The sequence below is a fragment of the Melanerpes formicivorus genome, unplaced genomic scaffold (assembly GCF_026170545.1).
Source record: "Melanerpes formicivorus ecotype bairdi unplaced genomic scaffold, bMelFor1.0.p_v2 SCAF_57, whole genome shotgun sequence".
Lineage (NCBI taxonomy): Eukaryota > Metazoa > Chordata > Aves > Piciformes > Picidae > Melanerpes > Melanerpes formicivorus.
Genome location: NW_027142409.1, coordinates 2,111,209 through 2,124,912, shown reverse-complemented (window position 1 = coordinate 2,124,912; position 13,704 = coordinate 2,111,209). Strand labels below are relative to the sequence as shown.

The 13,704-nt window shown below is 38.0% G+C and overlaps 1 protein-coding gene across 2 annotated transcripts in view; it reads left to right on the top strand.

Annotated features, from left to right (window-relative positions):
* APOB (apolipoprotein B) overlaps positions 1-13,704 on the top strand; it is a 42,874-nt gene that overhangs the window by 15,368 nt on the left and 13,802 nt on the right. For both annotated transcript variants that reach the window (XM_068161329.1, XM_068161330.1), the window contains exons 16-25: positions 1,534-1,725; positions 2,427-2,594; positions 3,860-4,071; positions 4,603-4,785; positions 4,994-5,115; positions 5,740-5,950; positions 9,082-9,257; positions 9,393-9,580; positions 9,832-9,977; positions 12,952-13,328. In XM_068161329.1, coding sequence (XP_068017430.1) covers positions 1,534-1,725; positions 2,427-2,594; positions 3,860-4,071; positions 4,603-4,785; positions 4,994-5,115; positions 5,740-5,950; positions 9,082-9,257; positions 9,393-9,580; positions 9,832-9,977; positions 12,952-13,328 — 1,975 coding nt within the window. The remainder of the gene's footprint in view (positions 1-1,533; positions 1,726-2,426; positions 2,595-3,859; positions 4,072-4,602; positions 4,786-4,993; positions 5,116-5,739; positions 5,951-9,081; positions 9,258-9,392; positions 9,581-9,831; positions 9,978-12,951; positions 13,329-13,704) is intronic.

The window sequence follows — 13,704 nt, the reverse complement described above, 5'->3', positions numbered from 1 at the left end:
CCTTCCTAAATCTATGCTGGCTGGGCCTGATCCCTTGGCCATCCTCTAAGTGCTGTGTTATTGCACTCAGGATGACCTGTTCCATGATCTTGCCTGGCACTGAGGTCAGGCTGACAGGCCTGTAATTCCCTGGCTCATCCAACCGGCCCTTCTTATGGATGGGCACCACGTTGACCAGCTTCCAGTCCTCTGGGACATCTCCAGTGAGCCAGGACTGCTGAAAAATGATGGAGAGCGGCTTGGCCAGCTCCTCTGACAGCTCCCTCAGCACCCTAGGATGGATCCCATCTGGTCCCATGAACTTGTGGGGATCCAGGCAGCTGAGCAGATCACCAACTACCCATTTTGGAACAGTGGAAAACTATGCTGCTACCTGGCTCCTTCTGCCAGCTCTGCAGGCCAGCTGTCTGGAAGACATTCTGTCCTGCTAGTAAAAATTGAGGCAAAGAAGGTGTTAAGTATCTCTGCCTTTTCCTCATCCCTTATCACAACGTTCCCCTCTGTGTCCACCAAGGAGTGGAGGTTGTCTCTGCCCTTCCTCTTCCTATTAATGTATTTATAGAAGGACTTTTTGTTGTCCTTCACAGCAGAGGCCAGACTAAGCTCCAAATGCGCTTTTGCCTCCCTAATTTTCTTCCTGCAAGACCTAGCAACATCCTTAAATTTTTCATGGGTTGCCTCCCCTCTCTTCCAAAGGTGATACACCCTCTTTTTTTCCCTTAGTTCCATTAAAAGTTCTTTAACCATCCAGGCTGGCCGTCTGCCCCGGTGGCTCATCTTCCGGCACATTGGCACAGCCTGTCCCTGAGCCTTCAACAGTTCTTCCTTGAAGTAGGCCCAGCTCTCCTGGACCCCTTTGTTTTTAAGGGCTTTATCCCAAGGAACCCTCTGAATTAGTTCCTTGAGTAGCCTGTAGTCCGCCCTCCGGAAATCCAGAGTGGAGGTCTTCTTGCTACCCTTCTTAGCTTGACCAAATAATGAGAATTCAATTATCTCGTGGTCACTGGCCCCTAAGCACCCTCCGACCACCACATCACCCACCAACCCTTCCCTATTGGTGAAGAGGAGGTCAAGCATAGCCTTGCCCCTGGTAGGCTCTCGCAGCACCTGGGATAAGAAGCTGTCCTCCATGCATTCTAAAAACCTCCTAGATTGCTACTTCTCTGCTATGTTAAGATCCCAGCAGATATCAGGCAAGTTGAAGTCACCCATAAGAACAAGGTCAGGCGATCTTGAGACAGCCTTAAGCTGCCTATAGAATGACTCATCAACATCCTCCTCCTGGTTGGGTGGTCTATAACAGGCTCCAACCAGGATGTCATTTAATTACATTTAATTACATTTAACAACGTTTTTCCTTATTCTATGTGGGAACAGTGTCTGGAGACAAATCTGTAAAAAGTGCATGTGCAGATTACCTAGCATTCACTAAGCAACTGTTCTAGAAGTAACTGTTCTAGATGCAACTGTTCTCAATGTATGATCTAACAGATTTCTCATGAATCTGTTTTACTGCTCTGACTAAATTTTCAGGACATCATGAAAGGAATAATGCTTAACCTTGAAAAACTGATAAAAGAATTGGGCAAAAAGGAAGCTCCTGAAGGAAGAGCATATCTGAGAATCATGGGAGAAGAACTTGGGTACATGAAACTCAATGATTTCAAATTACTGGGAAGCATGATATTAAAGAGTGCTAAAATTCTACAGAGTATTCCTGAGATGGTATGTTTTGGATGCACCAATGTGTATTATTAACAAGGGGGTTTTCTACAAGATTTTTTTAAGATTTATGTTGGGTTTATCTATTATGTAAAGAATGGATATTTGATTAGGAACATGAAAATAAAATTATTTTGAGTGAAATATCCAGGTTTAGTATGAAGGACTCTGAGAAACCCATGAAGATTCTTCAGTAACCAAGTGGAGTCCTCCTGGAAAGTGGTGATAGGAAGGAAAAAAGGGAAGGTTTAGAACTGATTGTATGATACTGAAACAGTGCCCAGTGTCTTACTGTATGTCATTATGCTATACCACTAATTTTTAATAATTAACTTAATAATTACAGTGTAGGAATATTTGGTAAAGTCTTTCTTTCACTGAAGTAAAAAAATCCCTTTGCAATTGACTTTGGGAAGCCAGAATATGACATTATCTAAACTAATTTGTCTTTGTATATGCAAGGTAGACAATTTGTGTGTATCAGGGCAGGTGATAAAATCCTGTATTCATTTAAAGTGAAGATTTTGATAAACAATCTTTAGCCAATTCTTTGAAGCAAGAAAACTGTAGATTCTGCACTCTAAATGAAAGTAAGTTTTTGGATTATGCAGTTTCAGTAATTCCATGATCCATTTTTAAAGTGCAAACTGTATATATTACAAAGCGTACACTTATTAGTATTCATTTCTTTGTTTGATTCACAGATTGCACAAGCCATCTCAAAAGATGTTGACAGGGATTTATTTGTTCACTACATGTTCATGGACAATGAGTTTGAGCTCCCAACTGGAGCAGGTATGCAACTGAAGTTTGCCTTGTCTGGAATAGCAACACCTGGGGCCAAAGTTGCTATGAAGATTCATCAAAAAAGCGTAAGCCATCTATATTTTGTCTCCTCCTAATAATCTGCAATCTCATTTATGGGCAAAACTGTAACAGTAGAAGAATTTTTTTTAATACTTTTGAAATGAAAAAAAAAAAACCTCTCCAGCTAACTTGTGGGTGACACATGTTAAATTAAAAAGCAGTAGATATAATAAATTATGAGACTAAAACAGATTTATGTATTAAAAGTATTTTAATCACTCTTGCAAAAATAATCCTTTCAATATGTTTATGTCTCTCTTTCTTCTCTCAAATGAGAATAGTACAAAAGTTACAGCATCTGAATTTCCTTTTCAAAACAAATATTCAAGAGTTTTAATGAGGCCAACTCAAAGTGAAAGTTTTGATATTGAAAATTGAATTAAATGAAACTTATTTTTTAATCTGAAAGGAAACACTTTTAAATTGTAACAATTAAAGAACATGTGACACAATATTAATTGTCCTGTTAAATCTTTTTATGCTTTTAATAGCTATTTTAATAGCTATTTTTGCTCTAATTTAGTCAATATTTTGTATTGATTGCTCAATAGTTTCAGTTCACCTAACTTTTAATGTTCTACCACACAATGATTTAATTAAAAATAATAGTAATAATAATAATAAAAATAAATTATTCTTTAAATTTAATATTGATTGCCTTTTAGTTACCTTTGGTAATATTTTCCAGATTTTTGCATTCTGCTCCTTCTTTCTGTAATTGCCAAACCAAAAGCTTGAAAATAAGGCAAGGCATTTTCTATTTAGAGAAATTCAAATCTTGGATCTGTTTCTTTTTTGTCAAATACTTTGCTCATTGTTTTTGAAAATTGCCCTTTGTTTTTTACAATGGAAAACTGACTCTTGTCTTCAGATTTATTACATTCAAATAACTCCATGTACAAAATCTTTCTGGAGCATGAGTATTTTCATGTTAAAGTAGGAAAGATTCCATGGTGTTATCTTGCTGAATTTGTTACATTACAGCTTCCACTAATGTGGTCTCTCTGCTTGCGTGAATTTGGAATCAAGTTTTTTGTTTAGCAACATCAGATTATATAAAATCTACTTTTAGATTATTAAGAATATCACATTTGTTTTATAAAACCAATGAGAAGTGTGGTTAAATAAAACACCTCTTTTTCTTTTTCTTTTTCTTTTTCTTTTTCTTTTTCTTTTTCTTTTTCTTTTTCTTTTTCTTTTTCTTTTTCTTTTTCTTTTTCTTTTTCTTTTTCTTTTTCTTTTTCTTTTTCTTTTTCTTTTTCTTGAATAGATGCAAGCAGAACTCATTGCTAAACCTTCAGTAGCAGTTGAGTTTGTAACACACCTGGGAGTAAATGTGCCTGAGTTTGCCAGAAGTGGCGTGGAGGTGAATTCTAATATATTCCATGAGTCTGGAATTGAAGCATATATTAGTATGAAAGCTGGAGAGCTGAAATTCAGCATTCCTGCTCCAAAGACTCCAACAAAGCTCCTCAGTATCAGGTAATGAGAACTTTCAAGGCAGTGTTCTTCCCTTACCCTTTTAGGGTTTATTGTAATGGAATTAAAAGGCTAGGGCAAGCATGGAGAAATTTTCAGTTCAAAAAGATCCCAGACATCGTTAAACTGGGATCACTTAATTTGTAAGTTAAGCAAATAGCCCAATTACATTGCAAGTGGGAGTCATGACTCCTAGATTCTTTGATTTGTCACTAGTTTCTGAAATTTGCATCAAGATTCTTACAATTTCTATTATTTGGGGATTTTTTTCAAAGGAAATTGTTATAATAGCAATGCATATTTTTAATTTAATTTAAATTAACTACTTGTGTTGATTTTATAGAGGGTAAATGTCTCAATACACATAGTTTTAATAATACCTACAGTAGTAAACCACCTGATTGTTTAACCCCTACATGTTATTTCATTAAGCCCTCACCTTCAATAGTTATTTTTATTCACAAAACAGCATGGTTAATAGGACAATGTTTGAACACCTGTCTTGGGAATAAATGGCTCATTTTTGTGTTCCAGCAATACACTACATTTGGTGTCTCCAGCCAAAACTGAAGAGATTCCACCTCTGATTGAGAACCAAGAAACCTGGACTTCTTGCAAGCCTTTCATTGTTGGTCTAAATTTCTGCACCAAATATCTCTATTCTAATGCCAGTGCCACAGAGGCAGCTCCATATTTTCCCTTGACTGGAGAATCTAGGTTAGTCATAGCAGCTTTAACTATATTTTTTTTATGTTCTCTCTTAGGGCTTAGTATCTACAGTACCCTCTTACTTAAAGCTTACTTTAGAAAACAGACTAGCAAGAGCAGCTATTGAGAGCTGTGTGATTTCTTTTGTTTGTGATCATGGTAAAAGTAGTTATTTACAAGTAGTTATTTACAAGATTCTTACTTATTTCTTCTTTAGATTTGAAGTTGAATTGGTGTCCACAGGAGAAGTGAAGGAGTACTCTGCAAGTGCAAACTATGATCTTCAGAGAAAAGGAAGTGATCTGATAGACACCTTAAAGTTTGCTGTCCAGGCAGAAGGTAAGAGTCTGAAAAACCAAAATGCTTTAGCTCACTTTTGAACTATGTCATTTAATGGGAAAAAGTTCTCGATGAATAAACCATGACAGAATTATTTACATTATAAAATAGAACTTTGTCACAACCAAACATGACAACACTAACTCCATTTCATTTCTAGGTATGCAATCCCAGTGCAAGATTTCCATTATCTGTAGCTAATTTTGTATCTCAGAATGCTTCCCTGTGATTGAGATAAAAGTGTGACATCGGTGAATGGCATCAAGGAAGAAAAGTTGACAAGTCCTATATAAGGGAAAAAAAAAACTGTTTCTGATAAAATGTGGAAGCAAAACATACAAATTGAGAACTGCATAAACAGCAAATTGTTCAAAGGGATAATATGTGGGATTATGAGGTTACATAACAAAAGCAGTGACAGGGCTATTGGATCAATGTATGGTGTGTGTACTAGATAAAGAAAAAAGACATTTCCCAGTTTCTGCTTCAAATTCATCAAAGATTGCATTGGATCTCCAGAGTGATATAATTTCCAGTTAATCTTTTTTTTTTTTATGTTCCTTTCATAGAAAGTCTAAACAGATTCCATAGTTAAAAACAACCAATGTACACTATATTTTCCAGGTGTAAATCACCATGAGGCCACACTGACCCTCAGGTACAACAGAGACAGAAAGATTTTGACCAGCAATGTCCACATTCCAGATATTGATGTTGACTTTGGTACAAGCTTCAGAATTACTGATGAATCCATTCCTGGGAAGAAAGCATACACCTTTGTCTTAGACTTCAACAACAAGAAGATTTCTGAAGTTACTTTTACTGGCCAGATAAGGTAACTCAGAAAACCACTTGGACTTTTATAGATATCTTTGATTAAGAGAGTGGAAGGTTTTATTGAAGACAGAAAATTCTGGGAAATTTTATGTCATATGGGAGAAATGCCAGGGAAAGTGATGGAGCAGATTATCCTGGAGGCAATCACTGCGCACCGGAAGGACGGCCAAGGGCTCAGGTCCAGCCAACATGGATTTAGGAAGGGCAGGTCCTGCCTCTCCAACCTGATCTCCTTCTATGATCAGGTGACCCGTCTGGTGGACATGGGGAGGCCTGTGGATATGGTCTACCTGGACTTCAGCAAGGCCTTTGACACCGTCCCCCACAGCAAACTGCTGTCTAAGCTGTCAGCTCGTGGATTGGACCACTACACTCTGTGCTGGGTTAGGAACTGGCTGGAGGGCCGAGCCCAGAGAGTGGTGGTGAATGGTGCCACATCCAGCTGGCAGCCAAGTCACCAGTGGAGTCCCCCAGGTATCAGTGCTGGGCCCTGTGCTCTTTAACATCTTCATTGATGATCTGGATGAGGGGTTCGAGTCAGTCATCAGCAAGTTTGCAGATGACACCAAGTTAGGAGCAGATGTTAGTCAGTTAGAGGGTAGAAAGGCTCTGCAGAGGGACCTCGACTGACTGGACAGATGGGCAGAGTCCAATGGGATGGCTTTCAACAAGTCCAAGTGCCGAGTGCTGCACTTTGGCCATGGCAATCCCATGCAGAGCTACAGGCCGGGGTCAGAGTGGCTGGAGAGCTCCCAAACAGAGAGGGACCTGGGGGTACTGATCGACAGCCACCTGAATATGAGCCAGCAGTGTGCCCAGGTGGCCAAGAAGGACAATGGCATCTTGGCCTGCAGGCCTGCATTAGGAATAGTGTGGCCAGCAGGAGCAGGGTTAGGCCGCACCTTGAGTACTGTGTCCAGTTCTGGGCCCCTCAGTTTAAGAAGGACATCGAAACACTTGAACATGTCCGGAGAAGGGCAACAAGGCTGGTGAGAGGCCTTGAATACAAGCCCTATGAGGAGAGGCTGAGGGAGCTGGGATTGTTTAGCCTGGAGAAGAGGAGGCTCAGGGGTGACCTCATTGCCCTTTACAACTACCTGAAAAGTGGTTGTAGCCGGGAGGGGGTTGGTCTCTTCTCCCAGGCAACCAGCACCAGAACAAGGGGACACAGTCTCAAGTTGCACCAGGGGAGGTTTAGACTCAAGGTGATGATAAAGTTCTTCACTGAGTCGTTCGTCATTGGAATGGGATGCCCAGGGAGGTGGTGGAGTTGCCGTCCCTGGAGGTGTTCAAGAGGGGATTGGACGTGGCACTTGGTGCCATGGTCTAGTCATGGGGTCTGTGTTGATAGGTTGGACTCGATGATCCTTGAGGTCTCTTCCAACCTTAGTTATACTGTGATACTGTGAAACTGCTTATGTAGAGAAACATATACACTTTTCATTCAAAACTTCTTTGAAAATCCTGGAAGAATTGTATGCACAATCAAATAAATACATCCAGTACTCCAACTGATCTTTCCTACTATATGTGTATATATATAATTTATATTACAAGTTCCTGGAGCTAATTCTTCCATTTCTGCACATACATAGCATTGTACTAGTGTTATTGCAGGTGTGATAATCTAAGATATAAATAAGGGTAGGTTTGTTCAGAGAGGTATTCTCTTTCACCAAGTATGTTTGGCTCTAAAAAAAGTTATTACATCTCCCCGTGAAGAAATCTAATGGCACTCAACAAGCAGCAAAACCAAATATAACTGAGAGCTTATTGTAAAAATTCCCACGCTTCACAATGAGAATATTTCTGGGAACATCTACCGGAGAGCTAACAGAAATGTTCAGCCTGCCAGGGTTTCTAAAATTGCCTGCCTCACAAGTCCATAGTGAAATGAGCTGATCACATTCTTTAATAAACCTCAGTCTTCCATGGAATTCTGTGATCTTGATGGTGCCTGTGGTGGGTTGAGAGAAGGCCTAGCTTTCCCTCCCCCACAAAGAAAGAAACCACAGCTAGCCCAGTCGAAGAAGCAAAAGGATATGCTATATTTACAAGCAAAATGAAATGCAGATTATATATATACACAATATACAGTATTTACAATATATATACAGAAATACACAGCAAAGAAAAATAATCAGAACAAAACTCCCTCCTCTGGACAGAGGAGGGTTTCCCCTCTGTACCTCCCTCTCTCCCCTTACCTCCCTTTTTTCCCAAAAAGGGCTAGAGAGAGAGAAAAGGTAATTAATAAGGATGAAATTTTGTTAGGCCTCAAAGTGCATGCAGGGATTAGTTCTGCTTATCTGGCATTCAAGGTCAAACTCCGGCTGCTCAGAAGCAGACAGGCTGGAAAAGCAGGACAGAGAGAAACTGAGGAAAATTCCAACTGCACTAAAACTTAAAGTTGCATTCTACCAATCTACCAATGAGATTCGTTTAGAATATCATGTTTTCATTTTGATACTAAAACATTCAGCCAGAGAGTGTTCCAGCACTGTCCCTTTCTTAAAGACACAGCCTCAAATGGTCACAGTGCCCCAGGGAGTCTTTGTCTTTTCTGTTCATGCAGAATTGCCTCTGATATCAGTAGGAGCTTTGGACAGATGTCAGGGACCTCAATTCCCTTTCATTTGCCCTAGCATAATATTCAAAGTTTCCTCAAGTCAACAAAGTTACAAAGATATAAAATAAATGTGGATAAAGAAAAATGAAGCCCAGTGGCATAATATATTTCATCAAGTGTTTTGTTTCTATGTGATTCAGGGCCACAGTCTATATCCTTAGCAAAGAATTCAACTTGAGTAAGCAGTTCAAAACTTGGTTCAAGTACAACTTTACCAAGACAGGTACAGATTTCTATCCATTTTAGGATTATGAAATAAATACAGAACAATTATTGTGTGTTTCTGCCCAGTAACATTGTAATAATTTACTACAGATTTCCAAATGTAACAAGCAGAAGCTGAAAAACTTTCAATGAGTTGGTCCAGAATTTACAAGTTTAATTCAATCTGTGTTTTAATAACATCTATTATGCCTTTACATATTGAAAGTACTCCTAAAATGTAAGTGAAAAAGTAGAGGGAAAGGTTTTATATTCACATTTGCTTTTTACCTTTGTAGATATGCTGGAATGGAAGAGGCAGTGTTAAGAGGTTCCATTTTAGTTCCTCGCCTGCGAACAGAACTTAGAACTGAAGCGCTGGTTAATTATATACCAGCTAAAGGATACCTTCAGCTGAGCTCAGCTGCAACAACACATGGAAACTCCATTTCAAAAAGAGTTGTTTTCAGATATGGTAAAGACAAAAGAATGATCCACTTGTCCAATCTATAAATTTAAACATCTTGTTATATTCATTTATAGTATATCCCCAGACAGCATAAGAATATTATTAATTTTACCCTTTTCTTTTTCAATTTGTGATTTTCAGATTCTGAGAAAGTTGAGCTAGAGTGGAATTCAGGTATCACTGCTGCTGCAAAAAAATTGTCTTCTGGCTTCCCAGTTGACTTTTCAGGCTACCCAAAACTTTTACAAAAGCATGCCAATGAACTACTGGATCAGAAAGTGACTTATACAGATATGACACTGCGACATATTGCATCACAATTCATTGTGGTATGTTTCAACCTATAGTAGATATCACAGCTTGACCACATAGCCCTTGTGAATTCTTGCTTCCCTCAGAGAAATCAAAATGGGAACTGCTTGTAAAAGTACTCATCAGATAAAGTAAAATGTATAGTTCAATTTTTTACCTAACTAGTCACTTTATCAGATGCCATGGGGTCATTAGATGAACAGTTAGAATAACTTCCTGGGAAGCCCTAAAACTTATTTACTTTGAAAAACTTGTCTCTTCATTACAGGCAATCAACACCTGGCTGCAAAAGGCATCAAAAGATGTCCCTTATGCCCAGACTCTGCAAAACAAACTAAGTGGACTGCAGGAATTCAACATTCAGAAAATGAAGCTGCCTGTTATCACCATTCCTGAAGAAATTTTCCTGAAAGGGTATGGAAATTAGGATAGTCACTTAGGAAAATGAAAATAGTTGTGTGTTTGTTTGGGTTTTTTTCATATTTTTATGTTCTTTTGTTTTACTTTCTTTTATAAAACAGAGTGGAATTGCTGTAAGCTTTAGCATAAGATAGGAATCATAAAAAAAAATTTGAAGATCAGAGATTAAATTATATGTAGAAAATTATGCATGTCTTTAATACAGTGTTGACTTTACAGTGGTCAGTCCTACAGTATATGAATATATCCTTAAGTATTTATGTTATGTAGTAATGAGAACTGAACAAATATACTGCATTCAGAAATCTATATTGTAAGCCACAGAGCTAATGAAACCAGGTTTCCCATTCTGCATCCCTACAGATCCTTTGCCTTTGGCCATAACCCTAGTGCCTCTACTTCTTCGTGTGCAGTCCTATTGGACAGTTCTTCCCATTCTCCCTCACATACAAAACAAAAGTCTTTGACAAGCAAAAAGGGAGACTGGAAGGCAGATAAGCCATACAATTTTTCTTTTTTTTTTCCTAAGAAATAACACTGTAAGTCAGCCAGAATTGATCCAGACTTTAAAATGCTCATGTACCTGCCAGGATTTGCTTTCATTACAGTTCCTAGGACATATTGTTGTTGCCATTTAGTGTTCATAACGCATTGCTGCTCTGCATATGTATAAGAATTCAAGGATTCTTCAGAATAAACCCCCATCTACCACTGTGATAAATAGAAATCATGTCTGTATTAGTTTTCCCATGAGCTAGGGAAATATTGATGGCTGAAATGAATGTGAAGGACACCAGAAGCTAGTGTAAGATTGGAATACAAAATCTGGATGGAGAACAGACTTGCATTGTATCTCTCTTAGCACTATTTTTTCCATCTTTTCCAATCTTTTTTTCCATCTTTCACTATAGTCATATGACACTGTATGTTAATGATACGCATATCTATTGCTTCCATTGTGTCCCTAAGTTAAGGATAAGCAAGGAAAACAATGTTTTTTCTTTATATTTTCATCAGAATTGCACATTATAATTAGAATAATAGGAATTTCTACTGATGTGTGATGTTGCTTTTTGAACCATTTGATGTAAGGGAGAAAATTTCAAAAGTGTTTGCTTAATTTTAATTTTAGGATGTAGCTCTAAGGGCAAAAAAAGATGATTTTGTAATATAAAAGACCAGATAGGCAAACAAGAAAATAATTTTTGCCAGCTTATTGTTCATACACAAATTAAGGCCAAGTTTCCTCCTGTTTTGCATTTGCATAATTACACTTTTTCCCCCACAAGCTTTTCATATGACAAACTATTTTTTTCCATTCCTAGATCCTGGTCAAATGGTTACACTTTTATTTATTTTTCTTTAGAATTAAATAAATAATGAATATTTGAATGAAACTTTTGAAACACATGATAAGAAAGATAAAATCTATATAATTTATGGGTTTAGGCTCTAGTGAGGCTGGTGTTGGCCTCTTCTCCCAAGTAACTAGCAATAGGGTGAGAGGCAATGAGTTGTGCCAGGGAAGGTTTAGACTGGATGTTAGGAAAAACTTCACTAAGAGAGTGGTGAGGCACTGTAGTAGCCTGTCCAGGGAGGAGGTGCAGTCACCACCAGTTCAAGCAGCATGTAGATGTGGCTGTTCAGGCTATAATTTAGTGGTCCTGGTAGTTGGGTTATGGTTGGACTCTATAATCTTAAAGGTTTTTTCCAATCTTAATAATTCAATTATTCTATAATGCTCTGTCGTAGGGTTGGGGGAAAGGCCCGCCCTGTAAGTAAAGGGAAGAAAAAAAAAAATTGAAAGGGAAAAAAAAACACACAGCCAGATTAGCGAAGGAGTGTGTGCTGTATATTTACAAAGCAGTTTAGGGAACGCAGGGAAATATATACAGAATTTACAGTATTTACAATATATACAGAAATATACAACAAAGTCACACAGAAATGAGATTTCCCTCCTCTGCTGAGGAGGGTTCCCCACCCCTGTATCCCCCTTCTCTCCCCTTTTCCCCAGAGAGGGTTAGAAAGAGAGAGAAAAAAGGAGCAGTTGTTAATTGGAAAGCAGTTAATACAGGCCTTGCAGTTTATCAGTTTCAAGGTCAGTTTGGCCGAAAGCCCAGAAAGCTGCAAGCTGCCGCAAGGAAGAAAAAGAAGAACTGAACCTAGTCCCACTGGGAATCAAAACTTAAGGCAGTGCTTCTGCCTCTCCACCAATGAAATTAGTTTAGACCTGTCCTTTATTTATAAACATTCGGCCATAGTGTCCCTTTGTTAAAGGCACCGCCTCAAACAGTCACATGCTCATACGTCTTGTCATGAATTTCTATAAGAATCCATTCCTTTTTCTAAGAAGAATATAGTTACTTTTTTCTGGTATTTAACATGCTGTGCTGAACAAGTACAGCAGTGTTTTTGGAGGATTTTTTTCCCCCCTATATGTCAGCTAATTTAATTCTCATTCTTTCATTTTAAGGATCATTCTCATGCCAATACATCTTTTCATTCATGTTCATAAAGCAGATTTGGATTCTCAGACTAAAAATTAAAACACAAGAATCACAACCATTGTGGATTTAGCCTCTTGAATGACACTTTCCACCTGTGAGCTAAAGTTAGCCATGGTCTGAACAAAAGAGTCAGGAGCCTTTGAATTCTAATTCAGGGCCTACCAGAAAGAATCTGTTTCTGGACTACTTGACCTATGAGTTTCCTTGACTACAAAATAAGAGGAAAAAACATTGACATGATTCACTGATACTGAAAGTGCTTTTAGTAAATCCTGATAGATGAGTGCTTAAAAAATTATAATAATAAGCAATAATAACATTTTTTTCTAAGCCTAAAGTTAAGACATTGATACAAGCATGTAAGTAAGCTCAGTATCATGGGAGTAATAGGAATCATGGAAATTTCTTTATATGCTTCTTGAACATACTATTTCTAATAATCACTTCTGTTTTTCTAGTGATGGCCGGATCAGATACAGATTCAATAAAGACAGTTTTCTCATTAATATCCCATTGCCATTTGGTGGAAGATCATCTCATGACATGAGGGTGCCACAGACTGTTAAAACACCTCCTCTGGTAATGGAGTCAATGGGAATAAGTGTGCCATCTCAGGAATACAGAATCCCAACATTCACTGTTCCAAAATCCTATCCTCTCCATGTGCCTTCACTTGGATCTTTAGAGGTCTCTGCTAATGTGCACAGCAACTATTACAACTGGACAGCAACATACACATTGGCTAATAACACCACAGAGAAAGCATCCAGTGTAAGAACTACTTATACCACAAACACTGATTCTGTTTTTGAGCTACTTTCCTACAGTATGAAAGGTAACCATGTATGCTAATACTGTAATGTTGGCAAAAAGTGTTTTAATTACTCTCTTTCCTGTGTATCGAGTATAGTACATTCATTTTCCTATTTAAATACTTCTTAAATCACTTTCTCCTTGTTTTTAAAGATGTTACATGATACTGTCTATTCAGGTACTAAAGGAGAAACCAGTATTTTAAATTTTTTTTTCATTTTATTTTATTTTTATTACTTCTATATGTTTGTATATTGCCATAAATACATAGCAGTTATCCTGGACTCAGACTGGATGGGTCTTAAGACTGGTATTTTTAAGTTAGTTCCTCTAAAATTGCAGTTTGAGTTCTCAAATTGCAAAAGGACAAGCTAACTTTGGTCTTTTTCTAAACTCCC